The 23,184-nt window shown below is 42.5% G+C and overlaps 1 protein-coding gene across 2 annotated transcripts in view; it reads right to left on the minus strand.

Moving 5' to 3' along the window:
- THADA (THADA armadillo repeat containing) overlaps positions 1–23,184 on the minus strand; it is a 338,022-nt gene that overhangs the window by 101,221 nt on the left and 213,617 nt on the right. For both annotated transcript variants that reach the window (XM_045011459.1, XM_045011458.1), the window contains one exon: positions 11,326–11,441. In XM_045011459.1, the coding sequence (XP_044867394.1) occupies positions 11,326–11,441 (116 nt within the window). The remainder of the gene's footprint in view (positions 1–11,325; positions 11,442–23,184) is intronic.

The raw sequence follows: 23,184 nt of genomic DNA on the forward strand, positions 1-23,184 counted from the left end.
AAAAGAATTCTCTGCTCTCAGGTGCATGGAGCCCATTTATACCCACAGTAGAATACACATAGGGACCAAAACTTGGAAGAAATTTTTGCCCTCCTGATTGAGAAAGACAACCTTCATATTGTAAGCTTCTGTCTTGTGGAGACATGAAAGACTGAAACAAAAGCAGCAAAAGGTGTGAACCTCCTCCAGTGCTCATGAGGAGGTGTTAATAATGAGGTGTTAATTATTAATTTTTAAATTTGAACACTAATGCTGTTAACCATGTAACAAGATGTTCATCTATTCAGCAAACACTACGGTCAACAGACTGACATGTTAACAGCAATGCATTCGGAAATATCAAGTGTCACTGGCTAGATGAAATGTGCAGGCAACATAAACAAAGAATTTTTGTTTGGTGCCTGGAAACTCAAGAATATCAGCACACAAATACAATACATCAAGTGACGGTGTACAGATGTGGCTATTTACTGCCACCGTGGAACCTTCTTGGAGCAATTGCTAACAAGGTCCCTTTGCATGATTTCCCCCATACATGAAAGCTGTTAACCTTGCATCAGAGAATGTTGTTTCCTCAATGTGAAAATTCTTCAGTGTGTTGGTTGCAGTTTGTGTGCCATCACCAGTATTTTGCTGCTGCTATCATGCTTTTTTTTTTTTTCCTGGAAACATCATGGAAGCTACTACTGCTTCAGGAAAAGCTGCAAAAACTCTTTTTATTGTGACGCCACTGAGAGCTTACTGAGTTTTCAGTTCTCTCTTTTTTCAGTAGATTTTTTTTTAATTAGAGATGTAGTGTTTTGAGTTGTCTTTGATGAATTGGACCAGATGGTGGGGTGGGTGTGTTTTGTCATGGCCTTGTTCTCTGTCAGGGCCAAAATTCTGTTGTATGTTTTTCATTCTCTTCAGGAGACGCATATGCAGTTCCCCTTGGTGACTTATAAAAATTCATGAGGTCAAATTCATCCCAGGTGAAAATCCATTTACTTTTATACAGTTAACATCAGAGATTAATTTGGCACATAATTTGATATGCTGCGAAATAATATTCTTATATATGCTGGGTACAAGAGAGGAGCTATGCCTAAGAACATAGTTATTGTACAGATTTTGTGCCTGCTGTGAATTTTAAACTATTGGATGAAACATATCTTGGATGAGAAAGTTATACATGTATATTTTAATATGCGCTAGGTGTCTCAGACATAAAGGGGAAGAGCTTTTATTGCAGAAGCAGGAAAATGAAATGAGACAAAGGCAAATAAGTGGGGAGAGGTCAAAGTCATACAGGACTTATAAAAATGATAAGGAGCATGATCTTGATGCAGTGTAGGACGGAGGGGCAACAGAGGATTTTGAAGAGGGGGATTACTTGGTCAGAAAATGGCCAAGGAAGATTTTACCTAGGAACTGATACACTACTTTGTGGTGTGATGTGACGTACTGATGTATAAGCAAAATTGAACATATACCATAGATGTTTACAAGAACTAAAAGACACTTGATTCTCCTCCCTTAAGAAGAACTAAGAAAACTAACTAAAGACACTTGGAGACACTGCATCTCATAGCAAATTTCGGCAGTGAACATTTCACAAATCTTCCAACAGCAATATTCTGCCTTGCCAAAGGCCACAAGTGAAACAAGACAGATATTTCCATGGCTTCTATTTTACAAATTACAGCTCCATGTTGTACTTGTAACTTTCTATATTTACAAAGTAGAAGGCACCTACTGTTGGTCTTTTAACCCCTTGGCACACAGTTAAGTAAAAAATCTTTCAAAGGTTCAGCTTGAAATATTGATTATTTCTGACTGCTTTTCACCAGAATATTTTCCCATAAGCTTAGCTCTTCAACAAGATTTTCACATTTCTGTTCTTTTCAAATATTCTGTGTTTCCGACACTAGGAAATGTATATATAATTTTAATAAATGTTAAAGTAAAATAATGTTATTTTGCTGTTTGTAGCATTTGAGGGAAAGGCATAGCATAGCCTTTTTAGAAAAAGAAAAAAATGCTGCAATGAACGAAGTGTAAACTACAAGAACAACATGGAGGAAAACTTTAAAAAAGATCACCTTAATAAAAATTTAAAAAATAGGAAGGATAGAAAATAAGCATCAAATTCACTCAACCTGAAAAATAAAACCCCCTACTTTTAATATTTGTCCAAAAAGGGTAGTGATAAATATTTAGCTGTTTGAAAAGTATCATTTTTTTAAAAAAGCAAATAGAGGGAAAGACTAAAAGCTACAGCTTAAATGAGGTGAAATATCAGTGCCTTTCCTCCCTTGATGCCTTAGCAGCAAAGACCACAAAGAAAAAACTCCCACTAGGTTTGTTTTAATGATAGGCTGAAAATTTCAGCCTAAAACCCAAACGTTTTCTGAGACACATTGGAAAAAAATCAGCTTACTAGGGGAAATGAGGGGGTAAAGTCTTATTTTGTTCCCTAAAGACATGCCTTTGCCTGAAAAAATAAAATTACAGTGCTACAGTATTTATGCAATAATGTCTCAGTCTCTTTTATGCTAATAAATTAAGTGTTTAGAAAATAGTACTGCTGTCTGCAGCCCCAAAAAAGAAAAAAAAGGGACAGTCCTTCTGACAGCTAAGTATATCTGGAGCAGGAATCAGCTCATGCACCTAAGTGCTGTTGCTAGGTAACAGCACACTTTGGCCTCATAATTTTGAGACCCACACTTGTCATCCAGAATCATAAGAGTATGAGGCTCTCAAGAAGAATTGCTCCAGAGCACAGTGGAAGTGTATATTTTAACTCAAGTTGCTAGGAACCATGCAGAACGAGTACAGAAATGACAAATTAATTTTAATCAAATCAGAATGTGAAACTAGTGGCGATAATACAAGACTAAATAATTTTAAAATTTATTTCCCCATGATTTTTAGCTTTACTACCCATTGCAAATAAGTACCGGTTGCCACTAAAGATCATGTTTGCCAAGCGTCACCACACTGTGGTATCTGAGATATTACAGGTTTTTTTATACTTAGAATTTAAAAAAACCAAACAGGTAATTCTTTGCTGTAGTCTGCTTCTCTCTCTTTCTAGGACATACATATAGGACTAGAGTTGTGCAGAGAAAGGTAATTCTGTTTCACGGAGGATTTCGATATTTTGAGATGAGTTTTGTGCCAATTTTTTTGCTTAACTCTTCACTAAAAGGTTAATTGTGACCATAATTAATATTAACAAAAAGGGGGAAAGATCTGAGGGCAAAATAGGGAAAGAACAGCTTAAACAATATTTAGATAAATTACATGTATTTAAGTCAGCAGAACCTGATGAAATTCACCGTAGAGTACTTAAGGAACTAACCAAAGCAATAATGCCCAGAGCTGCAAACCTGTCAAATTTACGAATAGTTTTGAGTTGACCAAAACTGCATTACTGGCAAAAAAGCAAAACATTTTGCCCAGCTCTAATCATATGATATTACTGGAAACATTTGCGAAGAGCCTGTTACTGTTATTTTTAAATACTTGGGAGGTGCTACAGTACTATGGTGACAGGGACCATATAAAGAAGACAGATTAGATAGATTAATAGAGAGAAAAGGAGCCAGATCTTCACTCATTTACTGCAATGGAATTACACTTATTTTCCCCATCTGGCCAATTCTGTATGGCGTATTTATTCTCTGGAACTACCCTGTATATGCCAATTGAAACCGAGTCAGCCATTAACAAGAATCCATATGCCTATTTGTTTTTCCATTTTCATCTTGCAGTAGTAACAATGACCTTGGTGCAGGACATTTCCTGGGACTAATGAATAGCTGAGGGGAGCTGCGCAGTCTGGTAATGCTAGGGCACCCAACTAAGCCTCAGGAAATGCCCTGAGAGGGAAAGGGAGTTACAGTAACAAGTTACTTGAGATGTCTGGATCCTATTGGTATTCCACTGTTGGTGCACCTGCAACTAGAAGGTTTTATAATAGCAGTGTCAATTGGTACTGGCCCCTGATTTCCCAGTACTCAGTTTTGAACCACTTAATCCACTCCCTGCACTAGTTGCCAGTCTGGTAAATTTCCAGCACTGGCGGATTCTTTACTATTTGCTGGTATGCATGGTCATTCCTAATATTTTTGCTAAAATCCCAAACTAAAAATTGTTGTCCTGGTCACATACTAGAGATTAACCACAGTCTGGCTGTGCTCCTGTGACCATGAAGCACGGCACTTTGCAAAAGACTTCTTTTGGTTGATGTCCATTGCAAGTGCACAATATTCTCCCAAGGTGTGTTCACAGCTCAGTGGTTAGAACAAAGTAGAAGAGTTAAATGCTGACTCGCAGAGCTGCTGCACTACAAGAGGAATGTTGCTTCTGTTTCCCTGGAATTGATTGGTGATTCTTGGGAGAGAGAGGACAAAGAAACTTGGCCCATGGGATTGTGGGATAATTCTGGCAGATGTTGCAGGGCTGAGGAAGGGCTGCATTTACACAGCAAAGTGATAGAGTTTGAGTCCTGGGTTTCAGCTTGACTTGGATTCAAACCCTCCACTTTTGCAAGGTCCTAGGACCCTGAGTCCAGGCCTGACAGATGTGCGTGTAGATGGAAGCAGGGTTGGGGCTCAACCCTGAATCTGAGCCCAGACTTATGCTGCAGTGTAGACACACCCAAAGAAACCTTATCTTTATGGAAGATTGTGTAGGGAGGGTCCATCGTAAGAGCTCCGAGCTCACCAACTCTCCTCCCAGAGATGATCACAGTGAGGAAGACCATTTTTATAGACAGATGAAGAAGGTAGAAGGACAAGATGTTCGCATCAGTTTCAGTACCAGATGAAAGCTTCTGATAAAGGTTTCAGAACCCTTAAAGTCATAGTGTCAGTAAAGACGGAACAGTTCACCACCAGAGAATGGAAGGTGTTGATCACTGCTAAATCCACATGCAGAGAGCTCAGAGATAGGCCCAACTTCTCTGGGGAAAGGCCGTAGTCCAAGTTGGTAGGGAACTCAGTCCTCTGGAGGTATCTGATGATGCTAGCACCAGACATACAATCTCTTCTACTTAGCTGCATAATGTTTTCTTACTGAGATTTTCCTACTATTATTGAGGATGGTTTTTACCTTCCCTGAACATAACCTTTCTAAACTCATCATCCACTCAAATACCAGGCTGTTAGATGGAGAGATGCTGAGTTGGGATGGTTGGGCTTGCCTTTTTCCTGAGTCAGCAGATTCAGAAACAGCTGGATTTAGATGCATTGACATACCACCAACCAAAACTGTTTCAGGGTGCCACTAGGATTACTGATGGGTTGTTCTACTTGACTTTCCTCAGGGCTGAAGGTAAGAGAGATATGGGTGGGAGGGCATATCCTAATGGCTCTCATCACTGAACTAGGGATGTGGCCTCTTCAGAAATTGTGACCCTAAACTATTTAGGAACAGTAGGCTGGGCATTTCATGTTCATCTGGAAGATGAAGAGGACCCACAATGGGAATCCCCACTCCCAGAAGAGGTTCTGTGCCACTGAGTCAACACAGTTCCCATTAGTATTCCCTGTGAAAGTGCTTGCTGAGTCTGTCTGCCAAAGTGTTCAGTATTCCCAGGAGGGCACTGCTGACAGGGTTATCTGGTATTAGATATACCACTTCCAGAGTTTGACTTTCCCATGTGAAAGCAGTGGATCCCACTCCTCCCTGTTTATGTAGTAAACTATGATCATATTGCCTGACATGACCTGAATGTGCAGGGCCTAGATGAAAGGAAGGAATCTTTTGCAGGCTTCGTCTACTGCTTGCAGTTTGAGATGATGTGCAGCTTGGATTCTTGTTGGGACCACAAATTTTGAGCCATATGATCATCCACATGTGCTGCCCACTCCAGTAGAGGGCCAACCAAAGTCACCATCTTTGCAGGTGGGAGGGTAAGAATGAAGGGAACGCCAATGCACACAGCTTCTTTGCTTTCCCAGTAGGTGAATGATGTCAGGTCACTGAAGGGAGCAGACTTTTTTTGTCCAGGTTCCCTGCTCAGATTGCAGACTGTCCATAACAATGCCTGAAGGTGGACTATGTGGAGCCTTGCTAAAGAGTCATGTAGGTGAAGGCAGCCATGGGGCCTAGGACATCCTGGTGGGATCTAACTATTGCCAGAGCCAGGAGATGAAATCCCTGCTCATGTGGAATCTGTCCACAGGTAAGTATGTTTTCACTGAAATTTAGTCCACAGTTGCTCTGATAAAGTCTATAATTGGCACTGGAACTAAAGTGGACTTTTCTGTTTACTTGAAGTCCTAAGGCAGCCCTTAACTGGAATCAGGTGTCCCTTATTGGCCTGAGGTAACCCCTTCTCTACTAGTAGAAAAGAGGGACTTTAACATTCGGGGGCTAATATATCTGCCTTCTAGCACCCTCTTGCAGCCATCCAGCCTGGCTTTGTCAAAAGGTGCACATAGATTCATCAGTTTTTCACTAAACAGATTGTTGACCTTGACAAGGAGGTTCTCCACAGTAGCCTGAACTACTTTGGGAAACCCAAAGGAGTGAATTAATGAAGCCCATCTCATGATAACCACAGTCGTCATGGAGCAGGAAACCATGTCTGCAGCATTAACTGAAGATTGGAGGGATGACCTGGCTATCAGTTTATCCTCGTCAATGATGCCCTGAAATTGCGGTCTTAGTTCCTATGGAAGTTTGTTGGTGAACTCAGACAATTTGTTGTAGTTAATAAAGTAATATTTAGGCATCAATGCAGGATAATTCACAATGTGAAACTGAAGGTTGGAGGAGAAGAAAAACTTTCTTCTGAAGAGGTCTAATTTTTTAGCATTCTTGTTGGAGGGAGCAGACCTAGCAGTCTGTTACATTCAGTGATGGCCTGAACCACCAGGAAGTTTGAGGCAGGGTGTGAAAACAAGTATTCCACTCCCTTAGACAGTACAAAGTAATTTTTATCTGTTCTCTTAGCAGTGGGGTCACTGGTGGCTGGGGTATATCAGACTGTCTTGATCGGTTCCACTATAGCTTTGTTGACTGACCCTTGCTTGGGCCTGCAGTCAGGAAGATGTCCAGAAATTTTTGAGTGGAGTCCTGAACTTCCTCCAGGGGAATCTGGAGTGATTCTGCAATTCTCCCCAGGGGGTCCTACAATTGTCTGTAGTCATTGGATGGCAATGGTGAAGCCGGTGCTACCATGTTGTTCAGAGATGAGGATGAGCGTGCCACAGGGTGACTGAGTGGGCCCATCTGTTCACATTGATCTTCCTCCTCAGAACACTCCCCAGGGGGTTGAGGCTATTCTGTACAAGGTGACCTCAGTCTGAATTCCTGCTCAGATCCTTTGAAGTTGAGAAGTTAGATGTAAGGATTCCAAGAACCCCAATAGGCCCTGTGAGTGAGATTGTAAGGGTAAGGAAATGGTGTCCAAGGAGAGGATACCACTGCTCCCAAACCCGGTAATGTGGACTGCAGGAGTGCAAGGGTGCCTACCAGTCTCTGGAACCTCTGTCAGAGCTAATGTTGCATCTCAAAGCAGACGGAGGAGCCACTGTCTCAGTCTCTAGCCCAGTGGGCCTCCACCTTTCCAGACTACTGTACCCCTTTCAGGAGTCTGATTTGTCTCGCATACCACAAGTTTCACCTCACTTAAAAATTACTTGCTTACAAAAATACAAAAGCGTCACAGCACACTATTACTGACAAATTGCTTACTTTCTCATTTTGTCTGTATTAAATTTTAGTCTGTACTGACTTCGTTAGTGCTTTTTTTTGTAGCCTGTTGTAAACCTAGGCAAATATCTAGATGAGTTCATGTAAGGAAGCTGTATGGAAGACCTCTGAGTACCCCTAGTTGAGAACCACTGTTCTAGCTCACCAGAGGAATACAAACTTCAAAGGATTCAGATTCCACTGTGGAACTGTTGGTACCGTACACTACGTAATGCCTTTGCTGTCAGATAAGACTGGCATACAGTGCACTGACAGTGTGGGTATCTCCCTAAGGTAACTCCAGTTCTGAGAGTATCGGTGATTCCAGGTCAGAATACAGAGCCAGTTCCTCAAGAATAGTACCCAGGTCTAAGACTTGAGGAGCGGGGTCTGACTCTTCATGGAGCCAACTATACTGACTTAGGTCCAGCAGTGCATGGTGATACTACTGAGTTCTTCTTGCCACTCTGGTGTGGTACCGTCAGTGCACCAGGCGATTGCTTCCTTCTCTCTCATGGCTAGTACCTTTGGAGTGCTCTTGGATCTCAATACCAGCAATTCGGATCATTGCTCCCCACAACCTCCTGACATACCTGTACAGAGTCTCATTAGTATACAGGAGGCAGTCCTTCGCTAAAGGTCTTGGGAGGAGATTTTTTCCGCTTTTTATGAGGGCATTTGTTCTTACCCTCTTCCTGCTGCCTGATCGCTAATGGTCCAGAGCTAGGCAGCATCTGGCCAAGAGCGGCACCTTCAGCCAGTGTACAACATCACACAAGCCAGGGTCTGACTGAGGCCTCATCAACTATTCCATCAGGTGTCTTTGGACCCAGAATTCACAGGATTTTGGGGTTCAACATGGAAAATAACAGCAACGAATGGGATTCTCCAAGGTCGGGTTGCCAACATTGTATTTAAAAACACGGGACAGACCTGAGATGTCCCCAATCTTGACTTGAACCTCTGGGGACAAGACCCTTTCCCCTCATCCCCAAGTTTTCTAGAGTTTCTCTCTCATCAGCTCTGGATGTTGCAGAGAATCCAGGGCCCCAGGTGTTGGGTCAGCAGCTGCTGCAACTCCTGTTCAGGTTCTGCATGGACACCAGGAGCCAAGGTGGAGGCTGCAGTTGCTGGTCTTTGCCTGCTGCTGTGCTGTCCACCCTGCTGGGGATGTTGGCAGAGACTCTCAGAGAAGGGACACTACACCCTGGGAGTGCTGAACCCCCTGCCAGACAGAACCCCTTTCTGACCCTGGCCCTTCAGTGCAGTTACAGGGGACACAGCCCCGCTCACTTCCTCTGCCAGGCAGAGCCTGTGCAGAGAAAGTAGATGGGGCTGTTCTCAAGGGCTGGAGTTAGCAGGAGACCCTGTCCAGCAGGGGGCCAGTACTCATGGGTGCATATTCCACTCCCCTCCTGACACTGTTTTTCCTGCACAACACTGAAGGGCCAGGGTTGGGGGAGGGAGTGGAAAGATGCAGCTATGGGTACTGGCCCCCTGCTATTTCAATATGGGATAAAAGGTGTCCCATACTGATTTAGTACGGGACAAGCAATTTTCTATTTAAAGAAGGGATATCCCTTCTAATACAGGACTGTTGGTAACCCTATTCCAAGGTAACCAACACGAGTCGGGGGTGGGGGGGGGTGTCACTCACTGGGAAGACACACCAGACTTGCACCTTGGGATCTAGTTTCAGCTATACTAAGAACTCCAAATGGTGGAGAGGTAATGAAGGGAGAAACACCCCGGTTCCCAGAGCACTATCTAAGCACTAAAACTATCTATCTAAAAGGTAAAACTATTTACAGAAAAACCTGACTGGAAGCAGGTCCGTTAGCAAAGCTGCTGACACCAAGGATTCCATCTCAGACCACAAGCACTAGAGAGGAACTGGAGAGGTAGTCATTCTGGGCCTCTTCTTACGCCTCACTTCTGAGCACAACGGGGCACAGGCACGGACCAACAGGCACTGCTAGTGTAAAATCTTTCAGCCTCAAGTTCTTAGAGCACATGCTCACCTCCAGTGGAATACCCACAGAGACAACCACTTGAAGAAGAAAAGTCTCCATTTTAGTGAAATCATTCCCTTTTCTTTTTAGGTTTAATACATGTACAAGTAAATTGTGTTATCAAATGTTTCACAGATATTTTCATTACTTCAGTTAGGTAAAAACAAACTTCACTCTGTTCATGGTGTCCTTTAAGTAAAAAAAATAACACAGATCAAGTGAGAATGAGCAAATAAATTATGGATAAAAACTTGTTTTGAAAAGTTTTAAACCAACACTGTATGACTTAACATAGTTTTCCAGAACTCTATATTCAAAATATACAGAAAAACATTATTCGTTTAAAAATATATATATAAAATTATCCCACTCTTATTCCTCCTGTCAAAGCTAAATAATAAGAGCTCTATTAATTTAAAAGAAAAATCTTTTATATCCAGGTTAGGTTAACACCATAATTTACAATGTATGAATCAAGAAAGGAGTCTAGAGCAGATACACAAAGGAAAACGGCCTAATGATGCAGGCTTACATTAATGCATACGGTCACTTTATGTGAGAGTGGCTTTTTATGTACAAGTGAAATAGAGGAAATATTGCAGTTTGGCCACACATCCAGATTAGGAAGCTGGATTTCTGAGTCTCAATGCTGCAGAGAATTCCTCTATCCGAAACCTACAAATATATTTTCTCCTGAAAGTCAGAAGACTAGCATATTTATTAATGTTATTCATTTACAAAATGGGCCCATTTCAAAGAGTCTATAGGAGCATCTAAACTGATTAAAAATACTATGCACATATAATTAAGACATATGCCATGCCCATCTCTTCTGTCAGGATGGGGTTCGCTCTTAGTTTATTTTACGCAGGTATCTTTCTACTGACGTTGGTCAACAGGATGTGTGTACAATTTATTAATATTTCACATGTGCTCAGAGAATCATTGTAATAACATGCTATTTTCTTTTTTGCTTTATGGTGGCATGTTGGCCACCTCAACATTCTTCTGCAGCAAACCGGAAGAAAGATGTCCAGAATTATCCTGTGTTGCTGATGTTTGTGTGGACACAGCGTGCAAAAGATCCAGCATTTGCATGCTGTGACACATTTTCTACATTCTTTGGTGAGAATGACCAGAGAAAATAAGAAAAGTATGGCCATGCTACTGACCATATTGTATATATTACTGTGACTTTATCATAACAGCCATGTTCATCCTTTCTTTAAAATGTTCTTATTCTTTTTCTCCTGGTATAATCTAAATGCAAGTATTGTTCACCTAATATTTGAGATGACTGTTTACATTTGGACTTCTGAATCTTTTGTGGTATATAAATGATAGTCAACTATTTCATATATAGGAAAGAAGCTTGATAAAGCAAAAAAAAAAAAAGCGATGTGTGTGAGAAAAGCACATAAATACTATTCTTCCTTTATTTTGGGGGGGGGGAAGACTAAAAGAATAAATACTTTTTATGAATATGACTCAAATTTCTGAATATTTCTGCAGCACTTATGTCAATAGCCTTTCAAAAACAAACACACAAAAACAGCCCCCTCCAACCCTTCAGTGTATTTATTAGTAGTCTTTGATACCTTCTTGCATATATGGTCTTTGAACATACCTCTTGGCCAACCACACTTTGGCTTTTATACAAGTGATGATGTCAACAAGCCCCTGCTGAAGGTCTGAATTAACCCGGTGTTTAGATTCCAAGTAGGACCTCAGCAAGTGAAAAACCTAAATCCAAAAAGAAAAAAAGTTGCAGACCGCTGTAAAAATATTTTTTTGACTCCTCAGCTCCTAGCTTTCACCCTTCTTCAAAATAACCCTGTAAAAGAAAACTGCCACTAGCAAAATGACCCTCTACTGTTCATGCAGAAAAGTGTGTTAGTTTTGGATAATGGCAAGTTACATCCTCAATCTACTTTTCTATTACGTGCACTTTTCACAATACAAAATAAAAAGATAATTATCCCATAATAATAACCTTAACTAATGAAATATAGAAAACAACCTAATAACTGATTTCAAGAGCAAAACAATTTAAACATATTTCTTGACACCAGCAGTTTTGCATCTACTCAAAATGAACCTATCGATCTAGAGGTGGCAGCAAATCCATGCATGCTTATTCTACAAATGGAAATTACTTAGAACTAGTCCCTCCTAATGAGACTTCTATCTTTTCATCAACCTAATCAGAACAAGTACAATCACTTTTTAAATTGTTTTAACCCTTTAAAATTAATGAAATAGTATGTGTAGTAATGACATCTGTGTTAAACATTCTAGCTTTTATTTGAATCTACAGGTCATAGATAAAAACTGTGTAAGAAATTGGTTTCATTTTTTGGAGTAATTATTCTAATTAACTGGTTATTATACTATCAACTGCATGTTTGTTTTACTTGGATAATAAAAAAGAGATAGGCCCCAGTCCTGCAATGAGATGTGCACAGAGGAATCCCTAGAGCCAAAATGCCTGTGCATATCTCATTGCAAGTTCTGGGCCCAATGTTGCAACATTGTTCTGCCTATTAATAGACTTGTTCATAATATTAAAATAACAGAATCATGGACTATCAGGATTGGAAGGGACCTTCTGAGTCATCTAGTCCAACCCCCTGCTCAGAACAGGGCCAATCCCCAGTCAGATTTTTGCCCCAGATCCCTAAATGGCCCCCTCAAGGGCTGAACTCACAACCCTGGGTTTACCAGGCCAATGCTCAAACCACTGAGCTATCCCCCGTGCAGGATACTTTTTACTGTATTTCTTTTCTTAGAATGTCAGCTGCTGTAGTGATGTTATCACAGGAGGGAAAAGTGTTGTATATTAACAGTTTCACGAACACCTGAGATAGTCCCAAACTATCCTTCCTGAAGCCCTCAAAACTTGGACCCTGACTACAGCTGATGAAGGAAAAAAACAACAACAAAAAACACTGCCCTACTTCCCTATATTTATTGCAGGGCTCTCCTACCTACAGAAAAGCAGACCTGCAATGCCATCTGACTTCCCCAACACCACTTCTAGGGAGTTACATAACAACAAACTACAAAAGCTTTCTATGCTGTCACCACTAACTTAATATTTATTGATTAAAAGCCATTGTAAAATGATACAATTTTGCAACACACAATAAGGCCATGTCTACAGAGCACTCTCTGGTCAACTCCGGCACTGCACTGGAACGAGAGGAGTAAGGTAAGTCGATGGGAGAGTATCTCCTGTTGACGCAGCACAGTGTAGACACCGCTAGTTAGGTCAACTTACCCTGGTAGTATAGACAAGGCCTAAGTTATAAACTGTGTACACTTTAGTTTACAATTATTTTCCAACAATCAAATCTTCTAAATGTCCTTCGTTTAAAAAAAAATCAACATAGCTCAAATGGCAACTTGATGACGAGTGTATAAACTCGGTGCCACATTTACTCAGCTTAATCAGGGAAAAACAAACAAACATGTTTTTGTAACTTTGGGTAAGCTTCAGCCTTGCTTGTGAAAGTAAAGCTATCTTCTTTCAACTGTGCCACCTATGTCGCATTGTCATTATATAAAATCTCTGGCTAGATCATTCTGAAATCAGGAGCTGCAATTTCCTCACCAACAACTAGAGACCCAACAAATGTGGAATGATTTATAACTAAGAGAACTTAGGACTGAAGTATTATGTCAACAACTAAGGGGTCTGAACATGGAGGCTATGATCAGAGCAATATTTTCTGATAATGTTCAGAGCTGAATGATCAATGCAGCCACAAGAGGCATTTTAAGGACATTCTTTGAACAATTCAAAGAGCTTTGTGTCCACTTTTTCCCTAAAGCTCCTAACAGCTGTTCAACACACCAAATTAAAAAGCAAAAACTTGCCTCCATTTTAAACAACAAAATAATCCATCACCAAATAGCATTTATTTTTATAGAAGTGTATCACCTCAAATATTCCTAAACAAAGAAGTCATCTCTTCCATTATGGGATTCACTGCCTTTAGGGCATATGCTGTCATACCAAATTTTTGATTTCATAAGAAAACAAACAAAAAATAAACATATTTGAACAATATATAAATTTTATATACATACTTTTTTTCTTAAATGCAAAGTTGCAAAACAGCAGTGAGTAAGAAAAGTTGCTACCAGGAGTGATGTTGAAGAGGAGATAAAGTCAACTGGCCCGTAGGTGCGGGAGTTTAGTGCTGAAGGTAGAGGGCATTGACTGCACGTGTAGGGAAACTGGCACCAATTGCATGCTTCAGGGATCTGTCCAGCCCCATAGTGCTCAGATGTACTATAAAAAAACACAGGACTAGCACTGGGAGTGTTTCCTTCACAAACTCCTGTGACCTAAGTCTTTATGTCAATAGCCCTGTGATTAAATTCCTACCATTCCCTATCTTCTTGATAGGCGGATGAACTTACAACAATTAGGGTGACCAAATTTCAAAATTACACATGGTGCAGGGGATGGGAGGTTAGGGAGTTTTGTGCAGGAATGTGGTTTTGGCAGCAGCAGCAGGAAGTACATGAAGCCAGTCCTTCCCTCTCTCTCGTCCTTTTTCCATGCCACCAGTAAGTTAGATTCTGCTTGGGTGGTAGGTCTGGCTTATGGACTTTTGCAGAGGGGCTCACTGGCTTGGTGGAAAGGGGTAGGCAAAGTGGCAACCTATAATAGCCCTTGTGGAAACATGATCCTTGAGGTGTCAGCTTGTAGGGATATTAAAGAAGGTACTAACAGTGATTCCCCTAAGTGACAGTGGGCCCCCCCCCCATAATTTGTCCCCCACACTTTAAAAATCCAACAGTTTCACCAAGTACAAAAATCTTGTAGTTCTTCTGTTAAAACTTGTAAGCTACTGTCTGTAGAAACCATTGATTGTATCTGTCCTGTGAAAGATACTCTATTACTATGTAAAACTTACAAACAAGTTAATTGACTTTGTTCTTGAAGTGAACACTATAATACCACCGCCGCTGTGAGCCTTAAGCTGTAATTGATACAATGTAAACAAACGCTATAAGCCGCTAAGTGACTTTCACTTCATCGTAACAGCAACAGCTTCTAGGAACAGACCACCACCCTCTGTGATTAAAGGGCCGGGAGTCTCAAATGAATTAGCACACACTCCGAAAGTGGTGGAGACAGTAAATTAAAATATGGTTAAGATATGGAATGTATGTTGATGAATGCTTGATGTACATGAATGGTTAGGGAGGTGCCAGCCTAGAAAAGGAGTATCCATCAGCTGGATAGCCGTACGGCTGGATAACCGTACTTACAGAGTAGTTATTAATGGTTCCCAATCCTGCTGGAAAAGTATAACAAGTGGGGTTCCGCAGGGGTCTGTTTTGGGACTGGCTCTGTTCAATATCTTCATCAACGACTTAGATATTGGCATAGAAAGTATGCTTATTAAGTTTGCAGATGATACCAAACTGGGAGGGATTGCAACTGCTTTGGAGGACAGGGTCATAATTCAAAATGATCTGGACAAATTGGAGAAATGGTCTGAGGTAAACAGGATGAAGTTTAACAAAGACAAATGCAAAGTGCTCCACTTAGGAAGAAAAAATCAGTTTCACACATACAAAATGGGAAGAGACTGTCTAGGAAGGAGTAGGGCAGAAAGGGATCTAGGGGTTATAGTGGACCACAGGCTAAATATGATTCAACAGTGTGATGCTGTTGCAAAAAAAGCAAACGTGATTCTGGGATGCATTAACAGGTGTGTTGTGAACAAGACACGAGAAGTCATTCTTCCGCTCTACTCTGCACGGGTTAGGCCTCAACTGGAGTACTGTGTCCAGTTCTGGGCACCACATTTCAGGAAAGATGTGGAGAAATTGGAGAGGGTCCAGAGAAGAGCAACAAGAATGATTAAAGGTCTTGAGAACATGACCTATGAAGGAAGGCTGAAAGAATTGGGTTTGCTTAGTTTGGAAAAGAGAAGACTGAGAGGGGACATGATAGCAGTTTTCAGGTATCTAAAAGGGTGTCATCAGGAGGAGGGAGAAAACTTGTTCACCTTAGCCTCTAAGGATAGGACAAGAAGTAATGGGCTTAAACTTCAGCAAGGGAGGTTTAGGTTGGACATTAGGAAAAAGTTCCTAACTGTCACGGTGGTTAAACACTGGAATAAATTGCCTAGGGAGGTTGTAGAATCTCCATCTCTGGAGATATTTAAGAGTAGGTTAGATAAATGTCTATCAGGGATGGTCTAGACAGTATTTGGTCCTGCCATGAGGGCAGGGGACTGGACTCGATGACCTCTTGAGGTCCCTTCCAGTCCTAGAATCTATGAATCGTCCGAAGAATGTGTCAAGTGGACCACCAGACAACCCCCAGAGGGTAAACTGGGATCCACCCCAACACTTGGAAGGATGAGAAACACAAACTTTGGACAGTGTGGAGCCACCAGGAATGTGCCATCTGCTGATTGAGTGGCAACAGCAGGATGAAACAGTTCCCATAGACTAACATAGGAATTAATTCCTATAAGAATGGACTCTAAAGACTGAGGACTTTGAGTCTCTGGTTCTGCTGCCAACCTCCAGGAGCATCAGGTGCATCTGACACAGACTCGGCTCCATCCTCATGGCCAAGATACCTGGCCAGTAACTTGGCATGAGCAACTTCTAGGCTGGTAACTATAGCACCTATACAGAACTTGAATGAATGATTGTATGAATATATATATATAATGTGTGTGTGTAAGGAATAAGTAGTGATAGGAATAAATAGTTAAACAACATTGTTTACTTTTATCATTTGCTTTATTATTATATTTACAATAAATGTGGCATCTTTGCCTTACCCCTCTCTTAATAAGATCCTGCTGGTTTTTATTCTATTGGTATAACAAGCTTTCTGCCAAATTCACCAACTGCACTGGCTGACAGCTCCTTCAGTTGGTTGGGCGAAGGTAGTTCACAAATAAAGAAAGAAAACAAAGAAAACAGGTACAAAATATGCTTTTAAAAAGAATAGCTCCTGGCTGCATGCCTCCTGAGACTCCGGGGTGTCTCCCCCTACCCCAGTACCTTCACTCTGTTTCCTCCCCCCCACCCTCCTCCTCCTCCTGTCCTCCACCCCGCTCAGAAGTGTCCATCATGGTCATCGGATTGGCAGTGGGGTCACCCCCAAGTATCGCGTCCATCTCCCTGTAAAAACAGCAGGTCGTGGGGGCAGCGCCGGAGCAGCGGTTTCCCTCGCGGGCTTTGCAATAGGCACTCCACAGCTCCTTCACTTTAACCCTGCACTGCAACGCATCCCGGTCATGGCCCCTATCCAGCATGGCCTTTGATACCTGCCCAAAGGTATCGTAATTCCTACGGCTGGAGCGCAGCTGGGACTGCACAGCTTCCTCCCCCCAAACACTAATGAGGTCCAGCAACTCGCCATTGCTCCATGCTGGGGCTCGTTTGGCGCGTGGAGGCATGGTCACCTGGAAAGATTCACTGATTGCACTCCACACCTGGCTGAGCAAACAGGAAGGGGATTTTTAAAATTCCCGGGGCATTTAAAGGGCGGGTCACCTGAGGCCAGGGCAGTAGAGTGCAAACTGATGAGCAGAGTGGCTGAACAGGAATTCTGGGATATCTCCTAATACCCTGGAGGCCAACAGCGCTGGTGTGTGGCCACACCTGACAAGCAGCGCTGCATCACCAGCGCTACACTCGCTACACCCCAAGCAGACCAGGTGTACAGCCAGCGCTGCAGCCAGGGAGTTGCAGCGCTGGATGTGCCTTGCAGGTGTGGACAGTTACTAAGTTGCAGCGCTGGAAAGCCTCCACCAGCGCTGCAATGCTCAAGTGTAGCCAAGCCCTTAGTTATAGTTAAGCGTAGCCAAGCCCTTAGTTATAAAGCCCTTAGGCTTTATAAAGCCGCGCACAAGCGACCAGGGAGCTGTGCGAACAGGGGCTGCTAACAGGGAGTTTCGCAAGGGAGTTTAGAAGGGGAGTGGGAAGGGAGTGGGGAGTCCCTCGCCAGCCCTAACCCCTTCCCTGTAGTCCCCCTAAAACCTATAAACCGAACCACATTTCAAAACCCCTTTCTGTAAACCACCCTTCCACTAACTAGGAGACAATGCAGGCAGAAGCCCAGCAGCAGAGTGGGGGCTATCCAGTTTATTGCACTGAGTGTTGCATGTATGATTACCTGCCCTGTGGGCGGGTGGCGTATGTGTGCAGTCGGTGCAAGGAGCTCCTGGCCCTCAGAGACAATGTACGGACTTTGGAGGCCAGGGTGGCGGAACTGGAGGAGCTAAGAGAGGCAGAGAGGTATGTTGATTAGGCTTTCCGGGACACTGTAGAATTGTCCCACCTCCGCTCAGACAGCCCCTGTGCTGTTGAGGAGGAAGAAGGGCCCAGGGAAGTAGAGCAGTCAATGGGAGCAGAGGGAAACCTTCCCGTAGTTGGGACCCTCCTTCCAGATGGTGCTGGGGTTACCTCTCGCACTGAGGTTGCCTCTCCAGGGGAGGGAACTCCAGTTTCTAGGAAAAGGCAGGTGTTAGTAATGGGAGATTCGATTATTAGAAACGTAGATAGCTGGGTCTGTGATGACCGGGAGACCCGTATGGTGACTTGCCTGCCTGGTGCGAAGGTTGCGGATCTCTCGAGGCATCTAGACAGACTTATGTGTAGTGTTGGGGAGGAGCTGGTGGTCGTGGTGCACGTAGGTACCAATGACATAGGGAAAGGTAGGAGGGATGTCCTGGAAGCCAAATTTAGGCTGCTAGGGAAGAGACTGAAATCCAGGACCTCTATGGTAGTATTCTCAGAAATGCTCCCAGTTCCACGCGCAGGGCCAGGTAGGCAGGCAGAGTTTCAGAGTCTCAATGCGTGGATGAGACGATGGTGTAGAGAGGAGGGGTTCACGTTCATTAGGAACTGGGGAAACTTCTGGGATGGGAGGAGCCTATACAGGAGAGATGGGCTCCACCTAAACCAAAGTGGAACCAGACTGCTGGCATTAAACATTAAAAAGGTTGTAGAGCAGTTTTTAAACTAGGAGATGGGGGAAAGCCGACTGCCGCAGAGGAGCGTGTGGATCGGAAACAGACTTTTCTCAGGGGAGAGTCTGATGATAGAGAATCTCCAGGTTATAGTCAGGAGCAGAGGACTGAAGAGTATAATGTAAGGGCCGGATCAGATGATAAACAGTCACATAAAAAAGAATCTGGCACATCAGAAAAAGGCAGGCTAATAAACAGGGACAAGTTTTTAAAGTGCTTGTACACAAATGCCAGAAGTCTAAATAATAAGATGGGTGAACTAGAGTGCCTTGTGATAAAGGAGGATATTGATATAATAGGCATCACAGAAACCTGGTGGACTGAGAGCAACCAATGGGACACAATCATTCCGGGGTACAAAATATATCGGAAGGACAGAACAGGTCGTGCAGGGGGAGGAGTGGCACTATATGTGAAAGAAAGTGTAGATTCAAATGAAGTAAAAATCTTAAGCGAATCCACATGTTCCATAGAATCTCTATGGATAGAAATTTCATGCTCTAGTAAAAATATAACATTAGGGATCTATTATCGACCACCTGACCAGGACAGTAATAGTGATGATGAAATGCTAAGGGAAATCAGAGAGGCTATCAAAATTAAGAACCCCATAATAGTGGGGGATTTCAATTATCCCCATATTGACTGGGAACATTTCACTTCAGGACGAAATGCAGAGATGAAATTTCTCGATACTTTAAATGACTGCTTCATGGAGCAGCTGGTACGGGAACCCACAAGGGGAGAGGCAACTCTAGATTTAATCCTGAGTGGACCACAGGAGCGGGTCCAAGAGGTAACTATAGCAGGACCGCTTGGAAATAGTGACTATAATACAATAGCATTCAACATCACTGTGGTGGGAAGAACACCTAAACTGCCCAACACTGTGGCATTTAATTTCAAAAGGGGGAACTATACAAAAATGAGGGGGTTAGTTAAACAAAAGTTAAAAGGTACAGTGACTAAAGTGAAATCCCTGCAAGTTGCATGGGCCCTTTTTAAAGACACCATAATAGAGGCCCAAATTCAATGTATACCCCAAATTAAGAAACACAGTAAAAGAACTAAAAAAGAGCCACCGTGGCTTAACAACCATGTAAAAGAAGCAGTGAGAGATAAAAAGACTTCCTTTAAAAAGTGGAAGTCAAATCCTAGTGAGGCAAATAGAAAGGAGCACAAACACTGCCAACTTAAGTGCAAGAGTGTAATAAGAAAAGCCAAAGAGGAGTTTGAAGAACAGCTAGCCAAAAACTCTAAAGGTAATAACAAAATGTTTTTTAAGTACATCAGAAGCAGGAAGCCTGCTAAACAAACAGTGGGGCCCCTTGACGATCAAAATACAAAAGGAGCGCTTAAAGACGATAAAGTCATTGCGGAGAAATTAAATGGATTCTTTGCTTCAGTCTTCACGGCTGAGGATGTTAGGGAGATTCCCAAGCCTGAGCTGGCTTTTGTAGGTGACAAATCTGAGGAACTGTCACAGATTGAGGTGTCACTAGAGGAGGTTTTGGAATTAATTGATAAACTCAACATTAACAAGTCACCGGGACCAGATGGCATTCACCCAAGAGTTCTGAAAGAACTCAAATGTGAAGTTGCGGAATTATTAACTAAGGTTTGTAACCTGTCCTTTAAATCGGCATCGGTACCCAATGACTGGAAGTTAGCTAATGTAACGCCAATATTTAAAAAGGGCTCTAGAAGTGATCCCGGCAATTACAGACCGGTAAGTCTAACGTCGGTACCAGGCAAATTAGTCGAAACAATAGTTAAGAATAAAATTGTCAGACACATAGAAAAACATAAACTGTTGAGCAATAGTCAACATGGTTTCTGTAAAGGGAAATCGTGTCTTACTAATCTATTAGAGTTCTTTGAAGGGGTTAACAAACATGTGGACAAGGGGGATCCGGTGGACATAGTGTACTTAGATTTCCAGAAAGCCTTTGACAAGGTCCCTCACCAAAGGCTCTTACGTAAATTAAGCTGTCATGGGATAAAAGGGAAGGTCCTTTCATGGACTGAGAACTGGTTAAAGGACAGGGAACAAAGGGTAGGAATTAATGGTAAATTCTCAGAATGGAGAGGGGTAACTAGTGGTGTTCCCCAAGGGTCAGTCCTAGGACCAATCCTATTCAATTTATTCATAAATGATCTGGAGAAAGGGGTAAACAGTGAGGTGGCAAAGTTTGCAGATGATACTAAACTACTCAAGATAGTTAAGACCAAAGCAGATTGTGAAGAACTTCAAAAAGATCTCACAAAACTAAGTGATTGGGCAACAAAATGGCAAATGAAATTTAATGTGGATAAATGTAAAGTAATGGACATTGGAAAAAATCACCCCAACTATACATACAATATGATGGGGGCTAATTTAGCTACAACGAGTCAGGAAAAAGATCTTGGAGTCATCGTGGATAGTTCTCTGAAGATGTCCACGCAGTGTGCAGAGGCGGTCAAAAAAGCAAACAGGATGTTAGGAATCATTAAAAAGGGGATAGAGAATAAGACTGAGAATATATTATTGTCCTTATATAAATCCATGGTACGCCCACATCTCGAATACTGTGTACAGATGTGGTCTCCTCACCTCAAAAAAGATATTCTAGCACTAGAAAAGGTTCAGAAAAGGGCAAATGATTAGGGGTTTAGAGAGGGTCCCATACGAGGAAAGATTAAAGAGGCTAGGACTCTTCATCTTGGAAAAGAGAAGACTAAGGGGGGATATGATAGAGGTATATAAAATCATGAGTGATGTTGAGAAAGTGGATAAGTAAAAGTTATTTACTTATTCCCATAATACAAGAACTAGGGGTCACCAAATGAAATTAATAGGCAGCAGGTTTAAAACAAATAAAAGGAAGTTCTTCTTCACGCAGCGCACAGTCAACTTGTGGAACTCCTTACCTGAGGAGGTTGTGAAGGCTAGGACTATAACTATGTTTAAAAGGGGACTGGATACATTCATGGTGGCTAAGTCCGTAAATGACTATTAGCCAGGATGGGTAAGAATGGTGTCTCTAGCCTCTGTTGGTCAGAGGATGGAGATGGATGGCAGGAGAGAGATCACTTGATCATTGCCTGTTAGGTTCACTCCCTCTGGGGCACCTGGCATTGGTCACTGTCGGTAGACAGATACTGGGCTAGATGGACCTTTGGTCTGACCCGGTACGGCCGTTCTTATGTTCTTATGTTCCCTGCAAGCTGGGGTGTGTCTGTATGGACACTGCTAATGAGCACTAACAGTTCCTCAGCGTGCTTTGATCTCTTGTTTGAAAGCAGAGAAGATCAAAGCACACTGAAGAACTTTTAATGCTCATTAGCTGAATTCACAGACACTTTGGCTACATCTAAGCGCTATAGTGGCACAGCTGCACCAATGCCGCTGCACTGCTGTAGTGCTTCTGGTGAAGACACTTTAAACTGATAGGAGAGTTTTCTCCCATTGGCTTAATAACTCCACTTCGATGAGAGGCGATAGCTATGTCAGTGGGAGAAGCTCTCCTGCTGACATAGCACTGTCTACACCGGCCCTTAGGTTGGTATAACTTACATTGCTCAGAGGTTTGGATTATTCACATCCCTGAGTGACGTAAGTAAATTCTAGTGTAGACAAGGTCTTAGGCTGCGTCTGCACTTACAGCAGTTAGGATTGCCAACTTTCTAATCACAAAAAAACGAACCCTGCCCCCACTAACTACATCCCCCTTCCCTCTGTCACTGGCTCTCCCCCACCCTCACTCACTTGCTAATTTTCACCAGGCTAGGGCAGGGGCTTGGTGTGTGGGAGGGGGTATGGGCTCAGGGGTGGGGCCAGAAATGAGAGGCTTAGGGTGCAGAAGGGGGCTCTGAGCTGGTCCAGGTTGGGGTAGGGCCAGGGATGAGGGGTTTGGGGTCCAGGCTTGGGGGTGGAGCCGAGGGATTCAAAGTGTGGGAGAGGGGGCTCTGGGCAGAGGCAGGGGGTTTGGGTGCAGGGGGAGTGCGGGCTCCGGGAGGGAGTTTGAGTACAAGATGTGCACCCCTGTGTGTCCAGAAAACGTACTTGTGTCTGCAAAATGGGTATTTTTATCTGCTAGTGTCTACAGGTGCCTATTTGCATGTACAAATACTTGTGTTTCACATGAATAGTTCTGTAAACGTTGCCATTCATTGCTTATTTTAATATTTTTCCCAAACAAATATCAACTGAGTATTAAACATCCAGTTATTTGTATTCCTAAATTCTCTCTGTGCTGCTTCTAATACTGTGTTAGGTTTCCCAAACCACAAATAGCAGCCAGCTGGCACTATCCACTATATTATAAATTCCCACTATCATGCCATTCACACACAGGCTTTCATCATGTGTTGTGGAGTGAAGAATGGAAACCTGATTAGGTCACAGAATTTGAGACCTGATAATCAAAAAGTCCAATGCAAACCTTCACAAATGCTGAATTTTCTTCCTTTATAACTTTTCT

The sequence above is a fragment of the Mauremys mutica genome, chromosome 3 (assembly GCF_020497125.1).
Source record: "Mauremys mutica isolate MM-2020 ecotype Southern chromosome 3, ASM2049712v1, whole genome shotgun sequence".
Lineage (NCBI taxonomy): Eukaryota > Metazoa > Chordata > Testudines > Geoemydidae > Mauremys > Mauremys mutica.